The 19917-nt window shown below is 41.5% G+C and overlaps 1 protein-coding gene across 1 annotated transcript in view; it reads right to left on the bottom strand.

The window, feature by feature from the left end:
• SERINC5 (serine incorporator 5) overlaps nt 1-19917 on the bottom strand; it is a 131183-nt gene that overhangs the window by 33612 nt on the left and 77654 nt on the right. Inside the window, exons 3-4 of the mRNA XM_029575654.1 lie at nt 14735-14913; nt 7322-7404 (exon numbers count right to left, since the gene is read on the bottom strand). Of these exons, the coding sequence (XP_029431514.1) occupies nt 7322-7404; nt 14735-14913 (262 nt within the window). The remainder of the gene's footprint in view (nt 1-7321; nt 7405-14734; nt 14914-19917) is intronic.

Below are 19917 nucleotides of genomic sequence, written 5' to 3'. Positions count from 1 at the left end.
CCCTCCAAACCTTTGAAAGTCATTGAGGGTCCCTCCCCCCCAGCATCTTGCCTGGTCAGTGCCATTTTTCAAAATGGCACAGACCTGACCTTGCCCCAGCCATGTGACTGGGGCAAAGTCAGGTTGACACCATTTTGAAAAATGGCGTTGACTGGGCGACGTGCTGGGGGTATCCCAGCCCCATTGAGGGACCTTCAACAATTTTCAAAGGTTTGGGGGGTGCATTGTGGAGTCTGATAGCGAGCCTGAGGGTCCGGGGGAGGCTCCTGAACCACCAATGACTTTCATGATCACCTTTGGAAGGAAGAGTGGGGGGCACTGAACCACCAATGAGTGGGGGAAGGAAGAGTGGGGGGCACTGCCGCATGTGAATGTTATTAAAAAAATAAAAGCTTTTTTTTTTCACTAGAAATTTTCTGGTCGTTTCAAGTGGCAGCCCCAGGTTGAGCCGCTCAACCTTTTTTTTTTTTTGTGGCCCTTTAAGGTAATGGCGGTCCCTTGAGTTTGGGGCTGCCATCACTCCTAAAGGGCCGTTTGCCGTGTTCTTTTCTTCCATGGTTTTTGGCCGTGAGACAAAAGTATGCGCCACAGAGTTGTGAAGTATTTTCAGGGGAGAAACCCTACGATCGCAAAGACAATAATGGGTCCACTTTCCCGAAAAAACACTGCAGCTTAAAGAATCTAGACCTGAGGCCAAGGTCACAAGGAGCAGCGGTAGGATTTGTATCTTGGTTTTCCTAGTTCGTAGCCCACTGCTCTAATCACTAGGCTTCTCCTCCCCCTTTTCCCCAAAAGCAATAACTGTTTAACATGCTGCACCTACTGGATGACAAACTCAGAGCGGTCATGCAACAAAAGTTTCTGGACAGAGATTTTGTGCCAGAGAGTATTGTGGTAGCTGATGTTTTGCTTCTTCCACACGAAAGTAGCACTAAGAGAGGGGAGGTCAAAATGGGGCAGGGCCTGAAGCCTCCATCCAAAGAGCGGGTCACTGGGCAGCTCTGCAAGACATGATCAAAAGGTCAGAGACTTCGTGGACAAGGCCTGACCGTCTACATATTGAGAAAAAGTTAATTAAAACTGCTTTATAACCCTGGAAAAAGGGGAAATGAAAGCAGGAATTTCATCAGCCTAGGCCCATCTGTTCAATGAGCTGCAGACATTGCGGAAAGCAAAACAATGATATTTCACTGTGGTTTGGCAAACTATCAGCAAGATGAGAATAGAAAAAAAAATAAAAAAACACCAAAAAGCAGAAAATAAATGGCAGCAGCACAGGGACTTCCACGGAGTATCTGCTGAAAAGCTGTAGGAAGGCAGTTCTCCCGGGGGTCGGTTGCAAATTTTGCTGGCATTCTCTCACATCAAGTTTTTTAAAATTTTGTTTTGCTTTGTTCTCCAAATCAAGAAAGTATGATTCAGTGCTTACCTTCTTGACCAAATCTCTCAAAAACGCAGCTTGTCACTGAAATCTTTCTTTTTGTTGTGAGAAAAGGCCAAGCAGGCAGATGCTAAAATGACATCCGAAGCAGACTTTAAAGGAGATCTAATTAAAGAGATTTTGCTTAATGTCCCCACGATTACAGAGGATCAGTTAAGTAAATTGCAATCCTCTTTAAGAAGTTTGTGAAGGAATTGAAATGCGCACCTATAACATTTCTGATATAAAAATCAGTGGGTTAGAGCCCAGGAAAGGGTTTTGGAGCAACTTAACATTCAAGTTACTGCCCTGAAAAGAGAAAACGAACTTCTTTTGGAGCACACTGAAGATCAAGAAAATAGGGGCAGAAGAAACAATATCCCACTATTGGAACTGCAGAGAGGGTTAAAAATCTGGAGTTGCTGCAGCTGGAACAAAGCTGGTGGTTACCGCAGTCTCTGGGCCTCTTTCTTGAAACGGAGCCTGTCCTGGTAGAAAGAGTGTTCAGAGTAGGCCCCGTGAGAGATGATGCATCACACCCAAGGCCTGTTCTGGCTTGCATCCTTAACTAGGCCGTTAAAGTGAAACTGAAGTTGGCCTATAAAAAGAAGGAACTGTTGGACTACGATGGTAAAATACTCTCATAGCTGAATAATTATGCTATTAAAATTTCAATTACAGAGACCTGGCTCCTAGATGTAGGGAGCTTCACCTCAGGGGAATTAAATTTGGGGTTCCAGTCCTCGCAAAGCTAATGATTTATCAGAATGGAAAATCCACCATACTGGCGGCAAAAGAATCATGACATTATGTGATGGAAGTTGTTTGAAGGCTGGCGTACATCTGACAGCACCTACTATTTTTATTTATTTTTATTTTTGATCCTTTGGGAACATTATGTGAATGAGGAGTATTTACTCTAATAGGGGCCTGCATTTTATGACGACTGTGATATTTTTATTGAAATCTGATTAAGGGCTTTTTTTTTTCTTCCTTTGCTTTTGAGACTTAAATATTCATGGTTTTTTTTCCCCATTCGTCTTGTTTGAAGATTAACTGCCATACATGTATGTAATACTTGATACATCTTACAGAAAATATTACTGAAACAAATTTGTCATATCATCTACTATACAGCATGTGAAAGATCTATTGCGTCATTGTGCATTTGAAGCTATTTTGAGCGAGTTCATAGTTTCTAATGCCAATTGATATTGGTCATTTTTTACCTTTTACCATTTTTTAGACATTGTGGTGATATCAAGAAATAACAGTGCTAGTATCTGAGGCTTAATTTCTTGTATGTTTTTTTTATTATGCATATTGGGCTATGGACAAGGTGGCTGTTTCCTTTTTTTTTTTTTTTAATTGATCTTCTGCAAATCTTTGATTGCTATAGGGAGTCAGGACTATACAGCTATTTAGCAAAGACTTAATCACTTCAACACTTTTACCTGAGAAATGGATTCATTTGACTTCAATGGAACCTCTCTCTTCTCAAGTTTTTCTTAGGATGTTTTTTCCTAAGAGTATCTGTAGCAGGCGTCTTTCATTCTTTTTCTTGGCTGAGACATGATTTTTCTTTCTCAAGATTTTGTATTGGTCTATGGCACAAGACCCCCAGGGTGTATCTTCCCATCAAGAAGAGAAGACGTGAAGAAGAGGAAGTCAGTTCCTCGGAGCACATCGACTTTTGTTGTGTTTTTCTGTTTCTCTCTGTTTGTGGTGAGATTACTGGTATGAGTGGGACTGTAGGGATTTACAGGATTTTGCCAGATATGAGGCTGGTTTTCTAATGTTTGCTTGGATGTCTGTGCTGGGGGATGTCCACGTCTATCACATATGGTATATCAGAGGTGTTTTCTTCCTTCAAGTTATTTTTTTTGTTATGGCTTATGTAAATATGACGTCTGAATGTAGATGGTGTACGTTCTCTTAAAGGAAACACGATTCTGTCCTTTTTTTTTTAAGAAAGCTGGAGCTCAGATTGTATATTTACAGGAATTAATCTTAAACACTGAACATGAAAAGTTTAAGGGTGACTGGGGTGATCAGGTGGTTTTCTCTTCATTTTTCAAGGCGGCAAGGGGGTGTGTGTCAATTTTGTCTCATTAGAATCATCCTTTTGTTTTGGAAAGCAGTCACTGACCCTGATGATCACTATTTATTGGCACGCTATTTCATAAAAAGTGCCGGTTTTGCAGTGTATAGGCATCAAATACATATAGTTATTCTTTTTTCAGTGTCCTGATTTTTTTTTTGGGGGGGGGGGGGCGGAAGAGGGGATTTTAATATCACTGCTAACGACAATATAGATGCTAAACCACCTAGCCAGGTTAAAATAATCCTCTCGTGCTTTGGGATTGCAATTTCTCATGAAAGAACTCCCAAGCTTTTGGACGTTTGGTGGATTTTGCATCCTGGTGAATTTGATTTTTCTTTTTATTCTGAACTTTGCAACTGTTATTCTTGTATTATTTATTTCACTCCAAACTGCTTTCTTCTCAAAATTCAACAGGCTAATTAATACAGCCAGTATAGCTCTCTCAGACCATGCCCCAGTTTCTTTGTGGTGCCAAATGCAAGTCCCCCACTCAAAAGCTTTTAAATGGCGCCTTAGATCTTTATATTATGATAAGGCTCTTAAGGAGCATCTCCAGAATACATGGCAGGAATATTTGGATATTAATGCAGAGCCTGAAATTTCTCCAGATGTGCTTTGGGAAGCGGGTAAGACAGTAATGAGACAAGAAATTAATTGCTTAAATTGTTCAAAAGAATAAGATAGAGATGCTGAGATTTTACGCTTAAATCAGCAATTGGCTAAGCTTAAGTCTTTCATGTGGGTACTCTTTCAAGAGAAATTAAATCTAAAATGACTGATATTAGGTAATGTTAAATCAGTTACTGCATCAAAGAAGCATTTGGTCAATGCAAAGATTTTGTAGTAAAATATTTTTGATATGGTAATAAAGCTGGCAAACAACCAGCTAGACTGGTACATAGTTCCAAGCCACAACATTATTTCTGCTTTGCATAATAAACAAATCATGTCAATTCACAATTATTAAATGCTCCTATTAGTCAGCTGTAGATTGTGGCAATAGAAAGGGGTGCCCGTTATCCCCTTTGCTATATATTTGGACCCTTGAACCTTTGGCTCTTAAAATGAAATCCTCTTCAGATACACAAGGTTTTAAGTTGGTCTCATCTGAACACAAGGTAAGATATTTATTTATTTATTTATTTAAAGGCTTTTTTATACCGAAGATCATGTACAAGTACATATCGCTTCGGTTTACAGAGAACCAACAATATGCATGTTTTCTGATGATCTGCTAATTATTTTAGATAATGCACAGAAAGCAGTACCTGTAGTGTTGAACCTACTCACTTTTTGCTGGTTTGAATATTCATTTCACTAAATTTGAGACTATATCGATGTGTGATAATATTAAAATGAATTGGCTTGGTGACTGGTTGGGTGACTGCTCAGCTTAAATATTTAGGGATTTGTGTTCCTTTAGTAGGACTATGTTATGTAAATCAGACACTGGATCTCTGTTAAAGGACAAGGAAGCATAATTCACAATTTGGAAAGATTTACCACTGTCTATTTTAGGTAGATGATTTTGTTGCCTAAACCTTTGAGGAAGTTGCAAATGTTACCAAGCTTGATTCCTGTTACAGACACTCAAGGCCAATACAGAAAAACCCGCGGGAGACCGGCGAGCGTCAGCTCTCCCGACACGCGATTCAGTAAAAAAAATATGTAAATGAGGGCCCGCAATAAAAGGAGGCGCTAGGAACACTAGTGCGTCCCTAGCGCCTCCTTTTTGACAGAAGCAGCAGCTGTCAGCGTGTTTGACAGCCGACGCTCAATTTTTCCGGTGTCAGTTCTCGAACCCGCTGACAGCCACGGGTTCGGAAAACAGACGCTGGCAAAAACTGAGCATTCGTCTTCCAACCCGCAAGGCAGATTTAAATTTTTTATTTTTTTATTTTTGGGGCCTCCGACTTAATATCACAATGATATTAAGTCTGAGGATGTACAGAAAAGCAGTTTTTTCTGCTTTTCTGTACACTTTCCCGGTGCCGGCCGAAATTAAAATGTGCGGTTTGGCTGCACATTTTACTTTCTGGATCGCGCGGGAATGACTAATAGGCCCATCAACATGCATTTGCATGTTGCGGGAGCTATTAGTTTTGGTGGGGGTTGGCCACATGTTTTCGACGCACTATTACCCCTTACTGTATAAGGGGTAAAAATAGCGCGTCGAAAATGTGCAGCCAAATATGGGCTAACAGTGCGCTCCGCTGGAGCGCACTTTACTGTATTGGCCTGACTGTTAAAGATCTATGGTACTTTAATTCATTTGGAAAGGGCATGTGTTAGAATAATGCAGTTTAAAACATTTGGAGGTGCAGACATGCCTGACTTTAGGTTCTGTAATGTGGTTTGTCACTTTCACTGTGTTTGGGAATGGATTACTGGGGTTTGTAAGTCTTGTACTTCAAGCCTGTTGGAATCCAAAGCTTTTGCTGTCTCTCGTTAGTGTGTTACATGAGGTGGATTCAGATGTGCTGTAGATGCTGCAGCACTATCAGTTACTTAGGCCTGTATTGTCTGCCTGGCGTTATATATGTAAATGGTGGGGTGTTCCTTCTATTATTTCTGGTTTCCTACCTCTTGTAAGAAATTTGGCTTTTCCCCTGGGTTTTCAAGGTGCTGTTTTCAAGGAGTGGCAGACGAAAAAAATAACAGATGTTTCACACTATTGTACAGCTAGTAATGCCATTTATTCTTCTAACAATCACAATATGATTTATCTCATACATACTTTTCTGCATATTTTCAAGTTAGACATCACACTTGTCATTTAGAGGACTTCAGTGAAATTATTCCAGTCTGACTCACCGGAAAAGATTACGCGATCTGTGGGACTAAATGTTAATGTACTTTCATAATGATATAAACTGCATCTGATTAAATACAAATTGGAAATGTTAGATCAATTAGCATCATACTGGTCCATTTCTTTGGGAGTAGATGGCACCACAACAGATAGGATACACTGTTTAGAAAACAATAAGCTTTAGCGGGATGCTAAATATCAGAAAATGCAGTTTAAAACTTTGCATTGCAGTCATATTGATGCTGTAAAGGTTTGCAAGTTAGGCATTACTCATTCAGATCCATGCAATAAGTGCCAAACTGAAATTGCTGCATTAGTACATACATTTTTGCTTTATTCCACGCTTACCCTGTCTGAGAAGAAGTACTGTCTACTGTTCAGAAAGTTACTAGAGTCCACCCATCATTCAATGGGCATTACTATTGCTTGGCTCCGCTAAATGTTCCTCACCAGCATCTAAAGGGTGCATGACATGTGTTCATGTAACTGTTTTGATGGCTTACTTTTGGACACAAAACAATGGGCCTCCAGTACTGGTATGGCATCAATCTATGCCTGACTGCATGCAATTAGAAAGATTAGATGCTCTCTTTACTCAGCGGATAGGGACTAAAGATTACATTCGAGTTTGGGAGACTTTTGTGCCTTATTACTTTGCTCACTTACAAACCCATTTATCTTGGGGTGCTGCACTCGGTAGGCTTCAGCCTGTGAAGACACTTATATGTACGTGGCTAAACGGTTGTCTCGTGTCTGTGTTAATGCTTCGGCATTTGTTTCTGTTTTCTAATGTTTAAGAACAGAGATGTGCCACATTTGGTCGACGTTTGGCTAGCATTAGTGATTATTCTGCTATTTCAAATACTTTTTGAAGTTGTATAATGGTCATGTTGATTGCATCAAGATGTTTGTTTTGTTTCACATCTTTATGAATAAATATTATAAAAAAAAAAAACAACAACCAGCAACAGTAACGTATCCATACCTTCAAGGAAAGTGTCCTGGTCAGGAATGAAGAAAGCACCCGAGCACAAGGCTACCAGGAAAATGAACTTGAAGAGCCAAAACCTGCAGGGAAGGAGAACACTTTTCACTCACGCTTGTAAGGCAAGTCAATCGGTAAGAAGGTCGCAGAAATTAAACCCAAGGATAGCAGCTAAGATGATGTAAAGGGAGGCAGCTCAAGCCCAGCCCATGTTGGGGTAGTGACCAAACTACATGAAATGGGAGAAGCCTCGGAGGCGCTCACACAGCAGGGCAGCGCAAGAGAGCTTCTAATGCTGCCATTACGGTACATAAAGGACTTCAATTTCTGGCACCATTCACAAGCACCAAAATTCATTAGAAAAAAAAAACAACCTGAGAGAAGCTAAGCAGTCAAGGTTAACTTACAACAGCTAACGTTAAAACAACAAAGCCACTGCTAATGAGCTCTTACAGTTTTCTAATCACATGGGGGTAGGGGAGGGGTGGTTTGACGACATGGTGGGAGAGTCGGGTCTGGTTTCTTGTCCACGGGATAGCTAATCTGGGAAAGCTGCTGAGGGAAACTTCACATTCTCTGGGAGGGGAGGGCATGGGGTAAAGGACATCTCAGCCAGTGATCAGCTGCGACCCCTGCTGGCCATCCTCTCGGTGCACAGGTACCAGGGGAGGCAGCAGCCTATGGTTCATGACCGCCGATCACTGCGATAGCTGGGCTAGACTGGAAGGGGTTAAACCGGAGGGGGGGGGGGGGGGGGGGGGGCAGGCAAACCCTGTGTAGATGAAAATTAAAGGCTGTTGGTGCCACCGTCTCAGTAGAAGTTAATTCTAAACGGTGGCGTTAAGTTCAAATTAGGAGCCCCCAAGTGACAATTTTGGAAGTGGCCCTCAGAGCATCAAGCCCACCTCAGAAGATCCGGAAGTGGCTGCAAGTGTGACCAGCTCTTCCTTGGGGCGCCCCCTCTGCACGGCAGGGGCAGCTTGGGTGGAATTTACGCCACCAGTTCCAATTAACCTGGAAGCCCAAGGTAACACGAGAAAAACCGATGGGACAAAAAATAAATATCAGAGAATTAATTTGGGGATTTCCAACAGCTGTAGTCACAGTGTCCTGAATATTATAGAAAAATATAGAGAGGGCAATTTTCAAAAGTCATCCGCCTGTGTAAATGGCTATTTACCCAGCTAAAAGGGCTATTTGAAGCCTGCCTATCCTGTGTGCAGGTAAAAGTAGGTGTCCCGTGAACGAAGCCCCTACTTGAATTTGCATTTTCTTGGAAGCGTTTCCTGGACAGGGTTGGGCTGGGGGAGACAACAACGTGCAGAGAGTTTGCATTTTCAAAACTATGCAGGTTGTTCTGCACGGGAAGTGTCTCCGCAGAAAAAGCAGCTGCAAATCTGAGGGGTCTTTCCCCCTAGGCAGCCTGATGGGAAAGCAGGGGTGTATTTATTTCCCTTTGAGGACTGGCGTGGCGTCTGCAGGGAAAAGAAGCTGTGCACTCTGCAACAATCCACAGAGTTTTGAAATTTGCCCCAAAGGATTTCGGGCTTCTCTCATTTTGTGTCTGGGGGGGGGAGTCCTTGATGAATCAGGCCCATGGTGGTAAGAAATACATGTCCACCAGCTCAGTCTGGATTTCTTTTCTTCCTCATTTGTTTGCTATTTATATCCCAGAATACTGAAAAGAGCTGAAGGAGGTGAATTTCCAAGAGACTGGGGAAGAGCAGATGTGGTCCCGCTCTGCAAGGATGGTAATAAGAGCCGAAAACTGCAGACCTGTTAAAGGTTAACATCAGCGGCGGGTAAGATGATAGAAATGCTACTGAAGGACAGAACGGGAGCAGAGTCAGTAGGTTACAGAATCACAGGCAGCCCGGTTTCAAGAGAGGAAATTCCTACCAAACTCCACTGATTACTTTGATGAAGTGACCAGAACAGTAGATGGGTAGGGGTGCTGAAGAAGTGGCCAATCCAGATTTCAGTAAAGCCTTGGACAACTTGGCACGCAAGTTAGGCAATTTGGGAATTGGAAGAAAAATTATAAACTGGGTTAGACGCTGGGCGAGCAATGACACTCAGAGTGATGGTCGAGGAGGTCCACTTTGGAGAAGGGAAGGGAAGCAGGTGGGCGCCACAGCAACCTGTGTTAGGCCCAGTCCTCTTCACTGTCGTTATAAGAAAAAGCATTGCCTATTTGCAGGAGATATAAAGAGGGGAACGGAGAAGGCTCATGAGGCCAGATTCCTGCTCTTGTTTCGACTGAGCTGAATGCCCACAAGGAGCAGGATGAAACTACCGGGTCAAAAAGAACACATTTTTGGCTTCTTTGCAAAGTAGTGAGGAAAATACATTTGAGGAAGAAATCTAGAGTAAAAAAAAATGTATTTACGAAGGAAGCCCAGTAAGTTGTAAAACTGGCCACCGTTTTTGCCCCAAGGTATGAATATGAAAATTACATTTGGAGCAATGGCATAAACATCCAATCATTATAGGGCTAGGCAGTTAATTTTGAAACTACATTGATTGATGAAGTTTTTACATCAAGGAGAGATCCACGCTCAAAGGGATTTGTCTAGCTAAGTTCGGACTTAGACGGACAAACCCCATCGGATACTATTAATAAACTTACCCAGATAAAAAAATGTTTTACATTACCCTTAATAAATTGGATGAATGGAGATGCATTGATATGGGGTACTGGGTTTCAATTTGCTGTATTCGTGGTAACAGTGAACGACATATCATGGTAGATTAAATATTTTGCCATAGAAAGCTGTGGATAGGAGGGCAGGCACACCACGTAATCAATTAATAAGAAAAGTGTGCTGCAAGAAATCTTGTGAATGGTCTGTGAATCAGCAATAAGCTAGTAATCCAAGTAACTGGATACAATCTTCCTTTGAGATGTGTACATAGCAATCTTTCAGGGTCATTCTTTATTCTGCAATGTGCGGTACCGCGTGCAATACGGCCTTATCGCACGCGATACAGGCTGCGGCGGAGTGTGGGCGGGGTTTGGGTGGAGTTATCTCCCGGCAGCACTGTGGGCAATAATGTTTTTCACATTATCGCTGGCAGCACCGCAGGAAATAAACTACACCTTTTCCCATGGCGCTATGAGGGTGATAGTGTGCAGCGGGCAAAACCGCACTGCCACGATGCGGCCAGCTGTCTACTATCGCCCCCCTGCCCCTATTTTTCACGCCTCATCATTCTGCTATAAATATAGTAGAATGATGATTCTTGGGGTTTATTTGAACTCAGTCCCCCGACACGGGACCGTGTTCCGCATAAGCTGCATTGGGAGGGACGGCTTACATCAGAGAACCTTTTAACTTTTTATGTAATCAAAGTGTATTATAACCGAAGGAAAAAAAAAAAAAAAGCAAGTGTTAGATACAATAAACAGACCATAGAAAAAGAGGGCCATACAGCAGGGAACAATAAGCAGAGGTACATTCCATATCAGAGCAGAAATTAATATAATGCCATGTATAACAGATTATTTAAGAAGGTGAAGGCCATGAACAGCTGGAAAAAATGTGCAATAAATTATGAATGAAAGCATACATTAAGAGATTTAAACCACTTATCTTAACGGGCACAGAGGCTGAACCACTACAATTGTAAAAGAGGGAGCCAACCCTTAGTAAACTGTAGGAGCAGAGCCAGTGGTAATGCAAAGGATAACTTGGAAAAATAATAATAAAGCGTCTATACAAGGTTTGAAGGAATTGAAGTGTTTAAATCCATATAAAGAAAACTGTGTAACCAGAAAACTGTTAAGAGAAAATATAAAATGAAACAAAAATGGGATGTGAAGAGAAAAGAGAGGGAGATTGTGAACATTTGAAGCTGCAAAACAGATGCAATTTAAACGGCTATAAAAAGTTGGAATGAGAACTTGCGACTGACGGCGGCACAGGTCGGCAGTGACATGAAAACTCCTCTTGTCACCTATATAACTGTTAATTTAATTACTACTGGTATTGACTCCGGCGCATAACCTCAGAGCTCATGGATAAGGGGGAGGGGTGTTTTGGTCATCTTTTCTGCTGTATGTTCTCATTATACTGTTTAGCATTCCATATTTCCTGTTATATGGATAATAACAATAAAAACTATTAATTAAAAAAAAATATATAGATGTAAGCTAAATAGGCGGAACTGAAAACAAGGCATTGAACGAAAAATGTGTTGGGTTAGAAAAAAGACGAATCAGAAAGGAAGTCAGGAGAACAAACCTTATAAGCATATATAAGCAAATTCCCAGAGATGAAAGAAGCCAAAGCTAGAACTCATGAAAGTTAGGGAACAACAAGCTAAAGGAAAACAGACCATTCAATTTCTTTAAGGCCAGTGGGAACGTGAGAATTGAATTTCAAGATCCAACGTTGTTCACGGCATGTCAGAAGGGATGAAAACTTAATGCCACGATGTAAGCCGTCCCTCCCATGGCAGCCTATGCGAAACACGGTCCCGTGTCGGGGGACTGAGTTCAAATACAGATTGCTATGTGCACATCTAAAAAAAAAGATCGTATCCAGTGACTTGGTTTCTTAGCTTATTGCTGATTCACAGACCAGTCACAAGATTTCTTGCAGCAGTGCTTTTCTTATTAATGGATGAAATATTTTATCATCGTCAGGCTGATCAACTTTGGAAGCATTTACACTTCCCATTAATAAATAAAATGTTTTGCTGTAGATACAGACGTTCACAACCCTCTATTTAACTTAAAAGAAGACAGTATACAATCTAACACACTGGAAGCATGTCACATGAATGCACCAGGTGATAGGGTTCGTCTCTGGCTTTCAGATGCTGCACTTTGTTCTGCCGAATTTCAATAGCTGGGTTCCTGTACCAGGGCTTGAGGGAGGGATATGCAAGTTTGTCCACTTCTCATTTCTTTATTTGCATGTGGCTTCAGAATGTCTTTCATATAAATTAGGCATGATACCCTTTTATTTTCATAACAAAAAAACAACAGAACTATGCAACCCAGCATTGTGTTAAAAAAAAAATTAAATGAAATTAAATAAAATAGCCTGTTTCTGTCTATTAAGACAGGTCTGTAACTTGTGAGCAGTTGTGCTTTATTAGTATTTACATTTCCAAGGCAAACTCCTGAACAGTTACAGCTGGCCAGCCATTTCTGACCCAAGCCTGAGGTAAATTAATATGACAGATACTTTCTGCTGTACAGAAATTTTTCAACAATGACTGAATTATAAATCTACAGGAAAGATGAGCAAAATGGACACTAGCTGGGACAGAAGCCTTGACGATTGGAGCTACTGCTTACCAGTTTCAAACCGGTGCCAATTCAACCCCTTTCTGCATGTGTTACCATGAGTCCAATATATGCGCATGTATTTCTGTCTTTCTGATAAATCCAGTTCCTCTTGTTGAAAGGAAGTTTAAATTTAACCAGGGGGGGAAAAACCCCCAAACTCCAAGATAACATTACTCAGTCTGCTTGCTGATATCAGACAGAAAAAGGAAGAATGAGATACAGCAGCTCCTCTTTACAAAACAGAAGCCAACAAATTTGTCATCCAGCCGAATCTGACTGCTATAACAAACAGCTAACAAAAGTGCAAGGCATCCAGACATCAGTTTGTTACAGCCAAGGTTTGTTATAAAGAGGAAGACTGTACTTTGGATTTACATAGATCACTTTATCCAAACAGCATCTCAGCAATATTGTGGCAATATCTGCCAGTTTCCTAGTGGCTAGTCAGGCATGTGGACTGCATGGAAACACTCAATAGTGACAGAAGAACAGAAACATCGCTGCCACCATTAGTCAACTGCGGGTGCGTACAATAAACCAAGGCACGGGCTGGCCCGGACGGGACCTAGTTTCAACTCCCGGCGCGGGCCTTCCATTCCCCAGGTCAGCAATGGCTCCATTTACAGCTGCCACTTCAGGGTGAAGGACAGAGGGATCATCACCCATCGGCAACAGCTTTTGTCCAGACACAGGGCCCAGAATTACCATATTCCGGAAGGAGCCCTGCTGCACGGCCCCTGGCCGATAACCGTCGCTGCAGTGACCGAGCTGGGCGAGGATATAAAACAAGGGAGGGGGAAAAAAAACCAAACAAACAACCTCCTCCAGGTCGTTGTGAATGAAGACTCATGGCTCTGCGCGCCAGTCCCAGTTCCAACTGAACTCAGACCTGCAAAATAGGAAGAGGAAAACTGCCAGGACCAAACCACTTCTAACCCCCCCCCCCCACATCATCAAATAACCAAGGCAGAGAGATCTTCTCAGCCTCATACGGAGAAGAAGGGGGAGCAACTCACATCTCTACACTATTAACACTAATAAGACGGAAATCCTCCTCATCTCTCAGGATGCCAATCATGTTACTGCTAACAATCTGCTTTCCACAATGCAACCCCCTCTAGCCACACAAGTAAGAAACCTCGGAATCATCATGGATAATCAGCTAAACCTAAAAAAATTTATCCACACCACCACGAAGGATTGCTTTTTTAAACTACAAGTCCTAAAACGGATGAGACCGCTCCTCCACTTCCAAGATTACCGCACCATTCTTCAAACAATCATCTTCTCAAAAATTTATTGCAACGCGCTTCTTATCGGGCTCCCAGCAAATTCCATCAAACCCTTACAGATGTTGCAAAATGCCACAGCAAGGATTCTGACTAAGACCAATAAAAGGGACCATATCACACCCATCCTACGGAACCTGCATTGGCTCCCAATCAAGTTCAGAATCATGTACAAAGTCCTTATGGTCCCACACAAAGCCATCCAAAATACCGCTCCACTGGACCTTACTATCCCACTTCGTCCGCACTTACCCTCCAGACCAGTAAGATCTGCCTACAGAGACACCCTTGTCGCTCCCCCTGCAAAAAGCACATTAAGGAAACGAGCTCTTTCCACAACTGGCCCGCAGCAGATCTTCGGCGCGAACATTGCCCGATTACCTTCAAAAAAAGACTCAAAACCTGGCTATTTGAGCAAGCTTTCCCTTAATTTCACTCGTGCATTCCACATCCACTCTTCAGAAGATGAGTTCCGTATACAGGTCCTCTGTGTACATGACACCTTCAATTTCGCAGGTTCCCTAGACATAAGACTCTTTTCAGCTTTTTAGGCACCCTTTAGGTACAGTCAATTTGTTCAGTTCTTTATCCTCCGGCTCTCCGGAAGAGCCCATTCTTCTTTTCCCCGGTTGATCCCAGTTTAATGTATCCCTTGTTGTGATGCCAGTTCACGCTCTATTGTAAACCGAAGTGATGTGTAATTTTTTACATGAATATCGGTATATAAAAATGCTAAATAAATAAAATAAATCTCAGGATCACTCCCAGCCCATAATTTAATGCTCAGACCCCTGGGAAGAGAGCAGGCGCCGAACCTTGGCTTACCCGTTGTGGATATAACCACGGCAGCTTTTGCTGTTGTTGATTTTGAGAGTCAGCAAGCAGAAAATAAAGAAGAAGCAGGCCATGCCAAAGCAGACCCGATACACAGCCGAGTAACCAGCCAACTTGTTACAGTTTTCTCCTGCCTGGATACTGCTGCAGATTTGATTGTAGTACGGAATCTGTTAAAAAAAACAAAAACCCACACATAAAAAATGACCATCTGGAGAGAGGAGGGGAAATCCTATTTTAACAACACTGTACAGCTTTGCAGAAGTGATACACAAGATTTAGTCAAACCAAAAAGGAAAACACAGTGTGGCATGTACTTTGAGGGTCACATTCAGGATGGATACTCCCCATGAAGAAGGCCAGCCACATTTACTAAAAAAAAAAAAAAAAGACACAAAACCTCATTAGGTGGGACACTGCATCTCCTAACATGTTCAACTGTTGTATCCAAATTAAGGATCAGTGTGATTTTATTGTTTGAAAGCCACCTAGATTCTCTGACAGAGATAGGCGTCTCATAAATCTTGGCACCACAGTGACAAGTCCACTGGCCCAAGGGCACAGACCACGATACTCTTCAGAAGCCAGCACGAGGGCTTCCTCAAACCACCTAGCACATGGTACTGCTTCAGCACAGCCAGGAGTCCCAGACCATGAGCTGTGACGGAAAGTTAAAAGCCTTCCACTTAAAATTTAAAAACAAACATTCCGACAACATGATCCCATATTCACCTACCCACTACTAATGAAGCAGAAGAGCGAAGGTTATTAGCTGGGAAAGAGAGATGTTAAACATGCTGAAGAAGAGCAGTTTGCAGAGCCAGAGGCCTAGCTGTAAACGGTTGGAGTATTCTCCTTTAAACCAACACAAGGCTAAATCAACATAATACCTATGTAGGTCTGTAACCAAGTTCTGGAGGGTTTTGAGTTTGTTTTTTTTACACTAACCCGTCTCCACATTCCTAGGTAGGATTAGAGAGTGCATGTAGCAGCCTTCTAGTTGAGGCAGTGAAAGGAAAAACAATAATGGAATTCAAGAAAGCATGGGATACGAACAGAGGGAAAGGAGAGAGAGAGAGAAAGAGAGAGGCAAGGCAGAGATCAATCGGGGGTCTGTGGCACTGCACCAGGAAAGGAACTCGTCTTTATGGGCTGTATCTCATGTCATATTCCGTGTCTATATCTTACTCCTCGGTGTGAGCAATGTTGCTATTACAGAGGGTAATACAATATAGAAACAGAATTGTATTTCTTTATTCTCTAATTTCTGGTAAAGTTAAGTAGAGAAACTTCTAGTTGTTAGAAGGCGTAGCTGCAATACCCAGCCAGCCCCCCTCCCCCCCCCTTATGCTTAGGCTGGCACATATAGTTACAGTCCAGGAATGTGTAAGGCTGTATCGCCTCCCACATCCCTCCCTGCACCTGCCTCTAACAAAGACTTTTTCATAGCAGGGCAAACTAACAAGAAAAATTGCAATTTAGAAACAGCATGTGTGTGTGTTTTTCCAAAAAGCAATGTTATAGGTGGACAAGATGAAGGACGCAGCAAAAGTACATCCAATTTTTAGGTTAAAATTGAAAGTTGAAACTTTGTATTAGAATATGTTTAAGCAAAATGTGAGGAGAAGAAATTGAAGCAGAACACAGAAGCGTGATATCCCCATATTTGGAAGTCTGAAACGCATGAGAGGTGCCTGAAGCAGAGATGACACTGAAATGAAGGCATCAGATAGGTTGAGCATCCTGAGATGGGGAGGAGTAAAATGATAAGCGAATGTACAATAGTAAGATGCTTTAGCTTTGTGGGTGTGCCTGCTTATGACACCCGTACTTGCAAGTTCGTGAAGTAAAGATTTATATTGTTTCACCAACCTTGTGTGTTCACTATCTAAGAAGGTGCAGAACCACTTCTTACATCGGTACTCTTGACTGAGCAATGCGTTCACTTGGAAATCAATGAGAACAAGATCATATAAACTCTTCCTGTGCTTAGCCTGCACGTAATATGAAAAGAGAGTGGATTTCTCTGTTTGAGACTACTAATTTCCCTACCTTCAGCATGAGAGGTCAGTCAGTGGAACAAAACAGAGTGCTGCTTTCTCAGATATCCTTCAATTTCCACCCTCAGAGAAAGTAAAAAGCTTCTTTTTCCTCAGAGAAAGGTGGGGGTTTTTTCCCCCATAATTCAATTCCATGTATAAAAATCGCATCTTGTTTTGCACAGTAAAGGGAGAAAATACAGCAAGGGACACTGATTCTGGATTGGCAGCAAAGCGGACCTGGCCTGGCCTTTTCGAGTTGTGGTCCATCTGTGTATTTCTCTATTCAAAAATTCAGGATCAAAATGAAAAAACAAAAAACCTCTAAAACTGAAATCCCTTCTTGAATGAATCAAGCATGAGAAGCTTCTAAGAAAACTAAAAAGTCATGGGATAGAAGGTGATGTCCTTTTGTGGATTGCAAACTTGTTAAAAGTCAGGAAACAGAGTAGGATTAAATGGTCAATTTTCACAGTGGAAAAAAGTAAACAGCCTCAGGGATCTGTACTTGGACCAATGCTTTTTAGTATATTTATAAATGAGCTGGAAAGGGTACAAGATCAAATTTGCAGATAACATAAAATTATGCAGAGTAGTTAAATCTCAAGCGGATTGTGATAAATTGCAGGACCACCTTGCGAGACTGGAAGATTGGGTTTCCAAATAGCAGATGAAATTTAATGTAGACAAGTGCAAAGTGATACATATTGGGAAAAATAACCCTTGCTGTAGTTACAAAATATTAAGTTCTATCTTAGGAGTTATCACCCAGGAAAGAGATCTAGGCATCATAGTGGATAATACATTGAAATCATCTGCTCAGTGTGCTGAGGCGATCAAAAAAGCAAACAGAATGTTAGGAATTATTAAGAAGGGAATGGCAAAATGATGGATGCCATAATGCTTCTGTATCGCTCCGTGGTGAGATCGCATCTTGAATACTATGAGCAATTCTGGTCGCTGCATCTCAAAAAAAGAATATAGTAGCACTGGAGAAAGTGCAGAGAAGGGCAACCAAAATGAAAAAGGGCATGAAACGGCTGCTCTTTGAGGAAAGGCTAAGGAAGTTAGGGCTGTTCACTTTGAAGAAGAGACAACTGAAGGGGGATATGATAGAAGTCTATAAAATCATGAAAGGACTTGAACAAGTTAATGTAAATCAGTTATTTACTCTCTTGGATAATAGAAGGACCAGGGGTACTCCATGAAATTAGCAAGTAGCTCATTTAAAACAAATTGAAGAAAATTCTTTCACTCAGTGCAGAGTTAAGCTCTGGAATTCATTGCCAGAGGATGTGGTTACAACAGTTAGTGTAAATGGCTTTAAAAAAGGTTTTGATAAGTTCCTAGAGGAAAATTCCATAAACTGCTATTAATTAATAAGCAATAGTGGCTTGAGATGTATTTAATGTTTGGGTTCTTGCCAGGTACTTGTGACTTGGATTGGCCACTGTTGGAAACAGGATACTGGGCTTGATGGAGCCTTGGTCTGACCCAGTATGGCATTTCTTATGTTCTAAGGAGAGAAACATTCTTGGGTCAATTAGGGATTTATGATTTGGAGATTTCTGGGGATTTTCCCTCTGGTTTTTTAGATCCATAAAATACTGATCAAAATTTACAAGAAACTGCCTCCGCCACCTTTCTTAAAAATAAAAAAAAAGATTGTAACCAAATTTACTTAGATCAGGCCACAGCCCCTGAAATATAGCCTTTTGTGGTCTAAAAATCAGACTGTTTCTAATTCTGATTTCTACCAAGTGAGGAAAAGTGCTACAGTACCCAGTGCGTATCAGGCTGAAAGCTGCAAACTTGCTCATTCCTAATGATTAGGAGCGCAGAGGAAAATCTCTGCTATAGTTTATCCTCTGGTCTTCAGGTCAACAAAATAGCAACATTTTACTGCCTGACAGGAAAAAATACAGGTCTTCAGAAAATACTAAGTTGTAAAAATGTAAATGAAACAATCACTTCCTGTACAATATTGTTATTTAAATTTAGCTTATGCCTTTTCATTGGCAGTTCTAGGTGAGTTACATTCACTTTCTGTAGGTATTTCCTAGAATCTAAGGGATGGGGATTTATAAAGCAGAGCCACCATCGATTTATAAGCACCCTGACACCCAAAGATACCCTCCCACCAAATGTAAAAATCCCCCTGGAGGTCTTGCGACCTAAAAAGTAAGAAAAGAAAGAAATATGTTGCGCAGTGACAACTGCCCTCTTCCCATTGTAGCACATTTTCTCCTGCCCCTACCAATTCCCATGGCCCCCTCCTGTCACTTTAAGAGGCCTCCCAGGGATATCAGGATGCGAAGTAGCATCACATCCCCAGAAAAAAACAACTACAACTCCTTCAAATGCGCTAAAATAACTAGGCTGATTTTTTTCCCTAAGTGAGCTGCGTTACTCCGCATGACATTAACTATATATTAGCTGATTTGCATGCATTAGTTCATTTTATGCATGCAAAGCAGCTAATTTTAATAGAGTGGAAATTAAATAAACAAAAAACACAAACGATGCTGCAATATGGCTATATAGCACAATAAACACTGCTTTACACACATTATAGCCTTATCTCAGTTTAGAAATCCACCCCATAATTTGGAACTGAGAAAATGAAGGATGAAGTGACTTGCCCAAGGTCAAAGGAGCATCAACTGGAAGGCTTCTCCATGCACTCACCGGCCTTCATGGCAATTAAACTCATAAGAAAATAGGAATATGGGGACCTGTTGGGATTAAACAAACAAACCCTGATCATAGTCCTTTGTAGGTATTTATATTGATTTAGCGTTGTGTTGGTTTAAAGGAGAATACTCCAACAGTTTACAGTTAGTCCTCAGTGCCCGCCTCTCTTCAGTATGTTTAGCATTCCTAGTCTCTTTCCCAGCTAATAATCTTCGCTCTTATGCTTCAGAAGTAATGGATGGGTGTACATAGCAGATGTATGAATATGGGATTTATAATCATGTTGTCAGAATGTGGGTTTTTTTATATAAATGCAAAGCTTTTCAAATTCCATCACTGCTCATTTTCTGGGTCTCCAAGCTGTGCTGAAGCAGTGTTGTATGCCCGGTGCTTTGAGGCTCTTATCTAAATCATAATATTGCATCAGCCCTTACTGAGATT

The sequence above is a fragment of the Rhinatrema bivittatum genome, chromosome 1 (genome assembly GCF_901001135.1).
Source record: "Rhinatrema bivittatum chromosome 1, aRhiBiv1.1, whole genome shotgun sequence".
Taxonomy (NCBI): domain Eukaryota; kingdom Metazoa; phylum Chordata; class Amphibia; order Gymnophiona; family Rhinatrematidae; genus Rhinatrema; species Rhinatrema bivittatum.
The sequence above is the reverse complement of the archived record's forward strand: the minus strand, read 5'-3'. Positions and strand labels throughout refer to the sequence as shown.